The sequence below is a fragment of the Oncorhynchus tshawytscha genome, linkage group LG34 (genome assembly GCF_018296145.1).
Source record: "Oncorhynchus tshawytscha isolate Ot180627B linkage group LG34, Otsh_v2.0, whole genome shotgun sequence".
NCBI classification, from domain to species: Eukaryota; Metazoa; Chordata; class Actinopteri; order Salmoniformes; family Salmonidae; genus Oncorhynchus; species Oncorhynchus tshawytscha.
Genome location: NC_056462.1, coordinates 7,235,918 through 7,249,416, shown reverse-complemented (window position 1 = coordinate 7,249,416; position 13,499 = coordinate 7,235,918). Strand labels below are relative to the sequence as shown.

The following is a 13,499-nucleotide window of genomic DNA, read 5'->3' as shown; positions in this document are numbered from 1 at the left end:
TCAAGCTTCAATCACAGCTCTTCCCCCTTCATTCGCTACAAAAGTAACACCCCTTTTTTAAGGGCATCTCACTGTGGCTTGCCGAGGGGGCCTGCATCCTAAGCAAGTTGACTGTATTAGTAGCCTGCTATTGTGGCTCACTTCAGGGGTACTCGTAGGGGTAGCCTACTCGATTTCTGACCAACCACTGACCAAGGAGCATTACAAGGTCAGTGGTTGGATATCTTTCCATAATTACACGGAACCTTTTGTCTGCTATTGCGAAAGAATGAGACTCTGAAGCAAATGTACATTTATGAGTCAATATTGGACCACCACCTAACTAAGCAAGATGACTGTGGATATCGGTGCTGATTGGTTCGATCGTTTTGGCCTTACTCCTGACCATATTGACCGGCGTCTTCACCTGGCAGTTCCTCAGCAGCTGTCTGCACAGATGGACCCAGATGAAACCAATACCAGGGATAAGTCCAAGCTACCTGTTTCTGGGCAGTACTCTGTCATTTAAAGGTAATGCGAGAGGTAAGGTGTATATCTTTTTTTTCTATATAAGAATAATGAGAATTTTGAAGAGGGTGTGCTTTTTATCAATTCAGCACTGGGAAACTTCTAACCATGAAGACTTTTAAATTATGCCATCCATAATATCTTTAGGAAATACATTTGTAGCATTAAAGAAAAATAAATAAACTGATTCAAAAGATATGTGAATACAATATCCAATTTGAATGGTGAATCACGTTAATCTGTTTGTCCCAAATGTCCTAGAAATTAGGCTGTCCTCATTAACACAATATATTGTCTGCATGGTTGCTGTATGGAGATTCGTTGCACGGCAACTTCTTCAGACCTGGTGTGACTCCTAAATATTTTGGAGCCCCCCCCACACACTTTAAAGATGCAATCTGCCATTCATACAACAACAACAGTGGTCAAGCTGCCACTGTTTTGGTAAAAAGCTAATTGGGCTGGAAAATGTAACCACTTAAATTTATAGACATAGCTATGGATTCAAGGACTGACCATCCATGATATAAAAATGATAGTTTTAACCATGTTTTGGTTTATAACTGGCTGTGACTAAAATGTTGCTGTGTTATGATAGGGAGTTATCATCTGAGTGTGTGTGTGTGTGTGTGTGTGTGTGTGTGTGTGTGCGCATGAAACAAATGTGTGTGTGTGTGCACCTGTCTGTGTCTGCATGTTTACATTTTAGTCCTTTAGCAGAACAACTTACAATAAATAGCTGGTGCATACATTTTCATACTTTTTTTTGTCCTGTGTACTACATGTGGGTGCATGACAGTACAAAATACTATCTCTTGATGAACATCCAGGTTTACCTCTTACCCCTTCCCTACTGGTTAATCATTCATAACTAGAGGCCGGGATATCAGGGAAAAGTGGGGAACAGGTCAGGATTAAAGTCCACCTGATATGAAATGTAGCCAGCAGGTCTCAGACATTCATTTGGAGGTTGTTAAAGGCCACGTACTACCCAGAGATGGCGATAGTTTTGGGGGCTTACACGTTGGGGCTGCTGGGGGTGAGCCTCTTCGTTTCAATGCTGACCTACGCCACCTACCAGCTACTCAGCAGTTACCTGTATAAATGGAGGGAGATGAAGCCCATACCAGAGATTGAAGGCACATACCCCCTCATAGGGAACGCACTGCAGTTCAAATCCAACGCCGGAGGTGAGAGAGGAGAGGTTATGAGGAGAGGGGGGGAAAGGAGTCGAGAAGGGTATTTTGAAGAGGGGTTGCTTTTATTAGTTTAACATTTGGGTTCTAACCATGATGACAAATGATGCCAGCCTTTCCATAATAACTTGAAGAAGTACTTCTTAACACGAGAGAAAATAAATCCATTGATTCAAAATATTTGTGAATCAAATATCCCATTTGAACGGTGAATCATGTTAATCTGTCCTAGAAATGAGACTTGTTATAAACCCAATATATTGTCTGCATTGTTGCTGTACTGAGTGAGACTCGTGTAAATGTGACAGTCTTCACAATCCATGCGGCGCATCACAACAACAATGATCACGCTACACATTAGCAACTTCTGTGGTTTATCTACTTCCGTTCCTGATACCGCACGGCAAAGCAATGCACAAAAGTTGGAAAAACTCCAATGCATACAACACTGCACTGCCAGGCACTGCATCCTAGTCTGGCAGATAAATCGCAATTGTGCGAATTTGCCTCCCATTGGAATGAATGGACTTCTGCCAGAACAGATACAGTTTGGCACCAGGCTTGTAAGCCTCATTCACATTATACCTGAGCAGTCCATTGCGTTGCGCTGGATGTCATTCATTTCAATGGGGACCGTCCGCAATGGAGTGGTAGCACAATGTTGCTGCTGTGATATCTCAGCACCCCTTTGCTTTGAAGGCTCTGTTGCGAAACGGATTCTGCATACGATTATTTTTTTTCCCCAACTTTGTGTCATCTTTAGCGCAGCCAGAGTCTGTCAATAGAACAGGAAATTACCAAACCACAGAAGATGAAAATGTGTGGCTTTCGGTGATGGCTTTATGGGATAGCTAGCAACTTGTAAACAATTACCCACTCCTATAAGTGAATACTATCAATTACCCACTCCTATAAGTGAATACTATTTTAATAGTAATGTTAAATACTGTTAACCAATTATATTACATGACTGCCTCTCACTTAAGTTTACTGTGATGGTACTGACGTTTGTTTTTGATCATTATTAGGTGGCAGTTGCTAGCTACAGTATCATCAACATAGCCTTGCTTTTCGCTAGCTAGCTAATCTGTACGCTCGCGTGACTTGCTAGAAGTTAGAGAAACAAGTTGAGAAAAAGTAACTTGACAAAACATGTTTTATTATCACCTGAAACAATATGTTTATCCTGTCTTGAATGAAAAGGTCATATTTTGCAATCTCCCAAAATAAATGCGATCTCTGACGAGAGACTAGCCTCCGTCTTGCGTTGTGAAACCCTATGCTCTCCGTCCAGTAACAGGACAAGATTGCGTGAAAATGAAGTATGGAGTAATGAGATGTATACGGGGCATTAGACCTTGTGACTGTGCATTACATTAGAGGGCCCAACTTTACGGGCAAGGAATGGGCGACCAACTATTAAAGCTATGGTTTGAAAAGCTACTATTAAATAGCTACTATTTAAAGCTATGTTTTTTCTTCTTCTATAACTTCATAAAGAGGAAGCATCGATCTAGATTCTAGAGAATTATAAATGTGCAGGTCAGCATTGTAAGCAACATCTAAAATGATTCTTTCCAAGTGAAACATCACAAATGTATTCAATATTTGTCAGTATGTGTGTTTGTTTGCATATTTAAGTGTTTCTGTGTGCATGACAAAAATAGTATCCCTTAATAAACATCCATGTTTACCTCCTCCCCCCTCGCTATTGGTTAATCATTCATCATAACTAGCAGCCGGAATGACAGGGACATTTGGGGAACAGGTCAGGATTAAAGTCCACCTGACATTAGGTGAAGCCAGCAGGTTTCAGACATCCAGTGAGGATGTTTAGGCCACGTACTACCCAGAGATGGTGATCGTTTTGGGGGCTTACAATTTGGAACTGCTGGGGGTGAGCCTCTGCAATGCTGACCTATGTCACCTACCAGCTACTCAGCAGTTACCTGTATAAATGGAGGGAGATGAAGTCCATACCAGAGATTGAAGGCACATACCCCCTCATAGGGATCGCACTGCAGTTCAACGCCGGAATTGAGCAAGGAGAGGAGACGTGGGAAGAGAGGACCGAGGAGAAGGGAAGAGAGACGAGAGGACTAGTTTAGGGAGGGGAGCTTCGAACACTCACTCAATCATTCAGTCATTCATTGCTCTCCCAATCTACCTACATACAGTTGAAGTCGGAAGTTTACATACACCTTAGCCAAATACATTTAAACTCAGTTTTTCATCATTCCTGACATTTAATCCAGGTAAAAATTCCCTGTTTTAGGTCAGTTAAGATCACCACTTGTAAAATGTCAGAATAATAGTAGAGAGAATGATTTATTTCAACTTTTATTTCTTTCATCACATTCCCAGTGGGTCAGAAGTTTACATACACCCAATTAGTATTTGGTAGCATTGCCTTTTAAATTGTTTAACTTGGGTCAAACGTTTCGGGTAGCCTTCCACAAGCTTCCCACAATAACTTGGGTGAATTTTGGCCCATTCCTCCTGACAGAGATTGTGTAACTGAGTCAGGTTTGTGGGCCTCCTTGCTCACACACATTTTTTTCAGTTCTGCCCACATATTTTCTATTGGATTGAGGTCAGGGCTTTGTGATGGCCACTCCAATACCTTGACTTTGTTGTCCTTAAGCCATTTTGCCACAACTTTGGAAGTATGCTTGGGATCATTGTCCATTTGGAAGACCCATTTGCGACGAGGCTTTAACTTCCTGACTGATGTCTTGAGATGTTGTTTCAATATATCCACATAATTTTCTTTCCTCATGATGCCATCTATTTTGTGAAGTGCACCAGTCCCTCCTGCAGCAAAGAACCCCCACAACATGATGCTGCCATTCCCATGCTTCACAGTTGAGATGGTGTTCTTTGGCTTGCAAGTCTTCCCCCTTTTTCCTCCAAACATAACGATGGTCATTCTGGCCAAACGGTTTTATTTTTGTTTCATCAGACCTGAGGACATCTCTCCAAAATGTATGATCTTTGTCCCCATGTGCAGTTGCAAACCGTAGTCTGGCTTTTTTATGGTGGTTTGGGAGCAGTGGCTTCTTCCTTGCTGAGTGGCCTTTCAGGTTATGTCGATATTGGACTCGTTTTACTGTGGATATAGATACTTTTGTACCTGTTTCCTCCAGCATCTTCACAAGATACTTTGCTGTTGTTCTGGGAATGATTTGCACTTTTCGCACCAAAGTACATTCATCTCTAGGAGACGTCTTCTTCCTGATCGGTATGACAGCTGCGTGGTCCAATGGTGTTTACACTTGATGAACCAGACTTGTGGAGCTCTACATTTTAAATTTTTTATTCCCATGATGCCAAGCAAAGAGGCACTGAGTTTGAAGGTAGGCTTTGAAATACATCCACAGGTACACCTCCAATTGATTCAAATGATGTCAATTAGCCTATCAGAACCTTCTAAAGCCATGACATCATTTTCTGGAATTTTCCAAGCTGTTTTAAGGCACAGTCAACTTAGTGTATGTAAACTTCTGACTCACTGGAATTGTGATACAGTGAATTAAAAGACAAATATTCTGTCTGTAAACAATTGTTGGAAAAATTTATTGTGTCATGCACAAAGTAGATGTCCTAACCGACTTGCCAAAACTATAGTTTGTTAACAAGAAATTTGTGGAGTGGTTGAAAAACGATTTTTAATGACTCCAACCTAAGTGTATGTAAACTTCCGACTTCAACTGTATGTATCTACTATTACCTCAGTCAGAAGCATGAACTAGTGAATGACTTCAGAGTTATCTTTCTTTGGTTTCAGACTTCTTCCGTCAAATCATTGGCTACACAGAGCAGTTCAGGGACTCCCCACTGTTGAAGATTTGGATCGGACCAGTACCCTTCCTCGTTCTGTTCCATGCAGAAACCATTGAGGTAGGCTATTAAATCAAAGAATTGACTTGAATCAACTTGATGCATAACACCTGAATGTTTTACAAAATGTTTAAATATGGTGATGACACATACAAGTTGGTGTCACACTTGTTTTGAAACCTTAACATTTCTGTCTACTGAACACTACATCGTTTCACTCCGGAGATGGAAATCTACTCTCCATAAATAAGTTAGTAATTACACCACATACAGGTAGCCTGACAACCGATATATGGTTACTGCTATCATATATCAAAACCCATTCTGGCCTGCTGTTTTGGGTTTAAGCGTACCAATGCAAACACAGACTGTATTGAATACTAAATCAAAATCAACGTATGTCGTCACATGCGCCGAATACAACAGGTGTAGACCTTACAATGAAATGCTTACTTACAAGCCCTTAACCAACAATGCAGTTTTAAGAAAATACCCCCCAAGAAGTAAGAGAGAAGAATAACAAATAATTACTGATCAGCAGTAATAAACAATAGCGTGGCTATACTAGAGGAAGAGTTGAATTTTCCATAAAAACATAATTTAATATCTCTAAAGCAAAAATAATTAACTTTAACAATTATTTGTATGTACTTGTTTTTTTTGTATTTGTTGTTAACTGTCTGATGATGCCATGCCAATGATCAACATTCCCTCAGAGAAATACATCCGGCCAACCATATTCTATTCTATTTTCTGTTTGATTGTCTATTTGATTCTATTTGATTCTATTCGATTCTGTAGACGGTCCTTAACAACCCTGTTCATATGGACAAGGCCTATGCTTACAAGTTCCTGCACCCTTGGCTCGGCACTGGTCTACTAACCAGGTGGGTGTTTCAAAACAGATCGCATTTGAGAAAGATCAAATGTATATATGCATTTGAGACGACAGAAAATATGTATTATAACGCAAGATAGGAACATGGAATTCTTAGATAAGCCTTTGACAAGTCTTGGGAAAACACTTCCTTATTTTATGACAAAGAACAATACATTCTGAGAACCGTCAATACTTTCCAGTCAACACATTCCCTCCATATTTTCTGAACTCCATCGTTTGTCTCTCTCACACGGTCTCTCTCTGTGTCACTTGTTCTGCATCTCCCTCCCTTTATTTGTCTGTCTCACTCTTTCTTTGTCACCCTCCCTCTCTTTCTCTCTCTGTCCCCCTCACCCCTCTGTCTCTCTCTTCCTCTATTCCCCCCCCAGCACGGGGAACAAGTGGCGGCGGCGGCGGAAGTTACTCACCCCCACCTTCCACTTCTCCATCCTGACGGAGTTCCTGGAGGTGATGAACGAGCAGGCCGAGGTGCTGGTGGAGAAGCTGGACAAGGAGGCAGGCAAGGGCCCCTTCAACTGCTTCAACCACGTCACCCTCTGTGCTCTCGACATCATCTGTGGTGAGTCCGGGTCTGGATGTGGGGTGGTTCTAGCGGGTCCAAAGGCTCAGTGGGTTAAAAAGATTTCACATTCTTGTGGCCATTTCAAATCATCTAAAAAGATATATCAAAATTGCTACCAATCTTGCAATAAATATCTCTGCATATGATTTTCCTTTCAGAGACTGCAATGGGGAAGAAAATCTACGCTCAGAGTAACTATGACTCAGAGTATGTCCGATGTGTGTACAAGTGAGTCCTCGTCCTGAATGCAACAGACAGACGTTGTCATGCCCGGTTTTGTTTTGGAGTAGAGGGCATTGACAGCCAACCATTGCTCCCTGTCCCTGCATATCTCTCTCTCTCTCTCCTTCTGTCTGCACTGTTGGTAGTTGGTTGCAAGTAGTAGCCATCTTGTACCACACATGTTATACTCTGTAAGTGCTACAAATAAACAGACGTTTGGGGATAATATTAATTGCAGAAAATGTAATAGAGTGGAATCAAATTGTATCAAATGAACATTATTTACTCTACCTTGCATCCCTCCTACTGTCCCCAGGATGAGTGACATCATCACACGGCGACAGAGGATGCCGTGGTTCTGGCCTGACTTTTTTTACAACTACTTTGGCGAGGGCTGGGAGCACAACAGTTGCCTCAAGGTCCTCCACTCCTTCACCTCCAATGTGAGTCATCAGCCAATCAAAAAGGGGCTTTTGACTATTTAGCTGCACCCAGGGAAAAATGCTGTCATCCATCAGACCCCATTCATCCAGCCAAAGGCCTGTTCAGAAGGATGACCATTACAGAATGTTCAGATAGAAATGTATTGTGTAGAACATCAATGATTGTCTATACGATAGAATAAGAAGTCCTGTCAGCTCTATTCATTACATTTCTATCTGCAATGTTCAGAAACACGTCAAATGTTTTCACTGAAAACACCCCAGGTCATCTACGAGAGGGCGGAATACATCGCCTACATCGAGTCGGACAGCGAATCGGACCAGGGAATGAGGAAGAGGCGGGCCTTCCTGGACATGTTGCTGAAGACCACGGACGAGGAGGGCAACAAGCTCACCCACCAGGACATCCAGGAGGAAGTGGACACCTTCATGTTCAGGGTCAGAGGTCAAAACCACTATCACATGCTCCATGTAGAATGTGTTCCAGATTTATCATTAGTGTTGTTTTTATTGTCCCCGTCTTACAGGGTCATGACACTACAGCCGCAGCCATGAATTGGGCCATTCACCTGCTGGGCTCCCATCCAGAGGTTCAGAGGAAAGTTCAACAAGAGCTTCAGGAGGTGTTTGGTAATCCAACCCTCTTTTTAACCCTTTATTTTTTTTCAACCCTTTACTGCCTGCTGTTGCCGTATGGCAACATATCATTTCTCTTCACCCCTTGCTTCCCTGAATTAAAAAATACAATCACCATTGCTTTTTACAGAAGAGGGGGGGGTGTAGTAAAATAGCCAATTATGTGCTTTGGTAGTCACATGACATGCACCCACATGGGGCTTCCTTTCCCTGGCACATACATGCCATTCACATTATTCTCATAAAACAATCATTTTTACATTTCCCCTGCAATTAAAAATGTTAGTTAAGAGGTGATATTAAACATTAAATACAATTTTCCTAGAATTTGTTATCGGGAAATTGACCAAATGCATTTGTTGGCAAACGGCAACACTGGGCGATAGTGGAACTGCAATTCAGGTGAGAGGGGCCAAGCAAAACACAGTGAAATCATCATTTTCTGTATTTTTTGGGTAATAATATAATATTTTTGCTATATTTGTGTGTATAAAACAATTCTGTTAAATTTCAATAACATTAGAATAATTTTATTTACTTAAAAATAAATATGTCCAGAGTATATTATTTTTTACAAGAACAAAATAAATATGATACTGTGAGGGAATAAAAACAATCAAATTATAATTCAAACACCTCATTTACATAAGAAAATAAAAAAATTGTATGGTATCAATATTTTTTTTAGGGTAAAAAAAATATAGATATTTTTACCGTTGTCGCACAGTGTTGCCATACGGCAAAACATCCTAAAATGACACTTAAAAAAACACTCCTAAATAATATTTTACATTTGCTTATTTGGGGCCATTTTAAGTTAAAAAAACAACAACAGAATCCAACATTTTCTTGCATGGTTCTATCATAATGGATATGCAGTTGAGTCAAACGCATTCCACGGAGGGCCTAGTTTCTGCGGGTTTTAGTTTTTTTCCTTTCAGTTAAGCCATAGACAGCCAGGTACAGTATGGGGAGTTCCTCATCAATCAAGTACAAGGCGGAGTGAAAACCCCACAGCCACTCGGCCCACAGTGGAATGAGTTTTATTGCACTTGATTTAGACAATGGTGACTGGTAAGTGGGAGAGACAGTCAGAATGAGAAGACGCTGGGATTGAACCCTGATCTCGGAGAAGTATTTAGAGAAGCTGGACGCATTACTGCTAGACCATAGGTTCTGCAGGAAGTACTTGGTAATTCTAATCCCATAGTCTCCCGTCACTATACTCGCTTCTCTTATCGCATGACATCACTTTTGGTTCTTATCCGCCTTGACTCCCGTTCAAATCCTTCTCTCACAGGTCAAAGCGAGTTCAAGCACAGTGGGAAAGTGTGGAAAGTCTCACCAAAGCAAAATGTATTTAATGAACTGAATTAGGTTCTGTGGCATATCAAAATTGGCGGTTGTATACAGTAATAGCCTGATTTGTGAAGCGATTTTGGAATGTCTTCCACCCCTGCCATGGCAGACCTGGCATCCAAACGAGCATTCCAATATTACCATGACGAGTATCTCTTTGACAGTAGATGCAGGTTCGGTGTAGTTACCATGATCGACGACAGAAGAACATAATATCCATTCCTCTACCTCCATTCGTAGCTGTGTCCGATTGCCCCATCACCGCAGAACATTCATAATACGGTGCAACATCCATTTTTTGGGTCCCCCCCCATTCATAGCTATGTCCGATTGCCCCATCACCACGGAACATATATAATAGCCCCCCCCGTGCTCAGGTGTGTCCGACCGGCCAATAAACACAGAGGATCTGAAGAAGCTGCACTACCTGGAGTGTGTCATCAAAGAGTCCCTGCGCCTGTTCCCCTCTGTCCCCTTCTTCGCCCGCAGCATCTGTGAAGACTGCCACATCAGTGAGTGACACATTCTTAACCATTAATGTTTATTTCAGTCTGTCATTCATTTTCTAACTGATTTACATTTACAGGATTTAGCCATACACTACTTTTAATTCATACTAATTAATGTATATATTCACAATGGGTGGCCATGTGCCATGTGGAAGATGAACCTACACCCTGGTTTATCCAGCGCCTTTCCATTTCAGTCATCTTGTTTAGTTCTTTTTTTTGTGGTTGTGTTAATTAGTTAATTTATTCACGTGTACATTTTGTGGACCTAATAACCTAACTTGTTTCACATTTTTGCGCCTGTAGATGGTTTCAAGGTTCCCAAAGGTGCCAATGCCATCATCATGCCCTACTCCCTTCACCGCGACCCGCGCTACTTCCCCCAGCCTGAAGAGTTCCGCCCGGAACGCTTCATGCCGGAAAACTGCGTTGGGAGACATCCTTATGCCTTCATCCCCTTCTCTGCTGGACTCCGCAACTGCATCGGTGAGAACAGGAAACATTTAAGACATTCAACTAAATAGTGCTTCTAGTACAAACATTTTAGAACATTTTGAGAATCAACGACATAAGATTTGTCACGTTGTTGTAGAACATCACTCGTATTTATCAATCTCAGGCTATCTTTTACCAGCTTGGAACATAGACTTTTTACGACAGTGGGCCTCTAAACGTGTCCGATGAGTTTGTCATCCTCACATGCTCTCGCTACTTTAATAATGGTTACAGATTAAGGTTGAAGACGATAAGGCATTTGAAATGGTGAAAACAAAATGGACGATTAAAAGTGTGTCCGATGAAAGATGTCATCCTCACATGCTTTGGTTACATCCCTACCCTCAGGTCAGCGATTTGCCGTGATGGAGGAGAAGGTGATCCTGGCGTCCATCTTGCGCTACTTCAACGTGGAGGCGTGTCAGAAGCGCGAGGACCTCCGTCCACTAGGGGAGCTCATACTGCGCCCCGAGAAAGGCATCTGGATCAAACTTGAGAAGAGGAAGCAGCAGCACTAGATAATCTAGGGAAATGTTTGAATACTTTTAAAACAGACCATTCCTTCCTCCCTCGGGAGTAATCGCTGATCTAACACTAATTGATAGGTATAAGTAAATAGTTATAGCACAATACTGTAGGTTAACTATCCAGGCAGGAAGGAAGGAAACATTCTTAAAGTATTTAAACAGGGCCGAATAAAACCCTTACCCCATAGGCTTACATTGCATTCGTGTTCTCTCTGTATTACAGGAAAATCAGAAACTTGAGACTGCAAAACTCGCAGAAAGTTCTTGTAATCGTCATAAACAGGTTTCTGATATCCAAAATTGTTTTGAGATTCCAGGTGAAAAATACGAGTGGAAAACTAGGGGAACATTTATTGTCCCAACACTGACTTCAGATTTAATTTAATTTATGGAGGCTGGTGGGAGGAGCTATAGGAGGACGGGCTCATTGTAAGGGCTGGAATGGAATACATGGAGCAGAGTCAAAAGGTGGTTTCCATAGTTTTGTGTTTGATACCGTCCCATTTAATCTACTCCAGCCATTACAACGAGCCCTTCCTCCTATAGCTCCTCCCACCAGCCTTCACTGCTTCTGAGGTACAGACCATAGTAACACATAATTATACTACCAAGAATATATATCCTATATATATATCCTTATCCTATCCGATAACACTTTACCACAACCTTCATTTATAAGGCATGTGTTATTAACTTGAACATGTGTTGCTACTTGGGGGTTTGAATTATAACCTTGCCGAACTATGCCACCTTTTAATATCATAATGCCAGGTCCTCGACGCTAAAGTCAGGGAAGGAGCATGGTAATGAACAGGCCCGATATCGTACAAAATCGGTTTTTGATCTTTTTCACAAAAGAAAGGATAAACAACGTTTTCTTGCAAACATGAATGAGTCTGGGTAGACAAGCATAGCCTTGGGAAGAATGTTTTGAGTTGAACTCCCCTATAAATCGCATTATAAAATGCATGGAATGATTTATTATAATGGGAATAAAACAACTCAAGGGGGGGGGGGAGAGCAGAGTTTTTTTGGGGGGAGGATTTCCACAAAAAAATCAGCTAGAGAGAAAAAAAAAGCAATTCTATGTAATTTACATGATAAAAAATCTTGACTGTAATGAGTGGCTACTCTGACAGAGCAATAAAAACAACCTGGACCTGAATGCAAACCAATAGCCCAGGCCAATGGACAAACATACAGATTGTACAACATTAACAGGAATATATACACTGAGTGCACAAAACATTAGGAACACCTTCCTAATATAGTGGCACCAGCTTTCACCTTCTGCATGGCACGTACACAATCCATGTCTCAATTGTCTCAAGGCTTAGGCATCCTTCTATAACCGGTCTTCTCCACTTCGTCTACTCTGGTTGAAGAGGATTTAACAAGTGACATCAATAAGGGATCATAGCTTCCACCTGGATTCATCTGGTCAGTCTATTCCATGGAAAGAGCAGGTGTTACTTTGTTTTGTACACATAGTGTATATATATATATATATATTTACACACAAACATACACACACACACAACCGGTCAAAAGCTTTAGAACACCTACTCAAGGTTTTTCTTTATTTTTTACATTGTAGAATAATAGTTAAGACTATGAAATAACACGCATGGAATCATGTAGTAACCAAAAAAGTTTAAACAAATCCAAAAATATGATATATTTGAGATTCTTCAAAGTAGCCACCCTGGTGCATTCGGAAAGTATTCAGACCCCTTTCACTTTTCCCACTTTGTTACTATACAGCCTTATTCTAAAATGGATTAAATAAAACATTTTCCTCATCAATCTACACACACTACCCCATAAAGACAAGGTATTGCTATGAGACTGTCCAGCCCAAACCATGAAAAACAGCTCCAGACCATTATTCCTCCTCCACCAAACTGTACAGTTGGTACTATGCATTAGGGCAGGTAGCGTTTTCCTGGCATCCACCAAACCCAGATTCATCCATCGGACTGCCAGATGGTGAAGTGTGATTTATCACTCCAGAGAAGGCATTTCCACTGATCCAGAGTCCAATGGCGGCGAGCTTTACAGCACACCAGCCGATGCTTGGCATTGCGCATGGTGATCTTAGGCTTGTGTACGCGGCTGTTCGGCAATGGAACCCATTCCATGAAGTTCCCAACGAACAGTTCTTGTGATGACATTGCTTCCAGAGGCAGTTTGGATCTTGGTAGTGAGTGCTGCAACCGAGGACAGACCATTTTTACGTGCTAGGCACTTCATCACTCAGCGGTCCTATTCTGTGAGCTTGTGTGGCCTACCACCTTATGCC

The 13,499-nt window shown here is 41.5% G+C and overlaps 1 protein-coding gene across 1 annotated transcript; it reads left to right on the top strand.

Moving 5' to 3' along the window:
- The first annotated feature begins 1,452 nt into the window (after positions 1-1,452).
- Positions 1,453-11,390, top strand: LOC112231806 (cytochrome P450 4V2). The gene is made up of 11 exons (XM_042312115.1): positions 1,453-1,697; positions 5,491-5,603; positions 6,345-6,430; positions 6,813-7,003; positions 7,165-7,234; positions 7,545-7,671; positions 7,936-8,109; positions 8,199-8,301; positions 10,044-10,178; positions 10,482-10,661; positions 11,019-11,390. Exons 1-11 carry the CDS (start codon positions 1,505-1,507, stop codon positions 11,186-11,188), a joined length of 1,542 nt encoding a protein of 513 aa, XP_042168049.1. The 5' UTR covers positions 1,453-1,504; the 3' UTR covers positions 11,189-11,390.
- Positions 11,391-13,499: the final 2,109 nt, after the last annotated feature.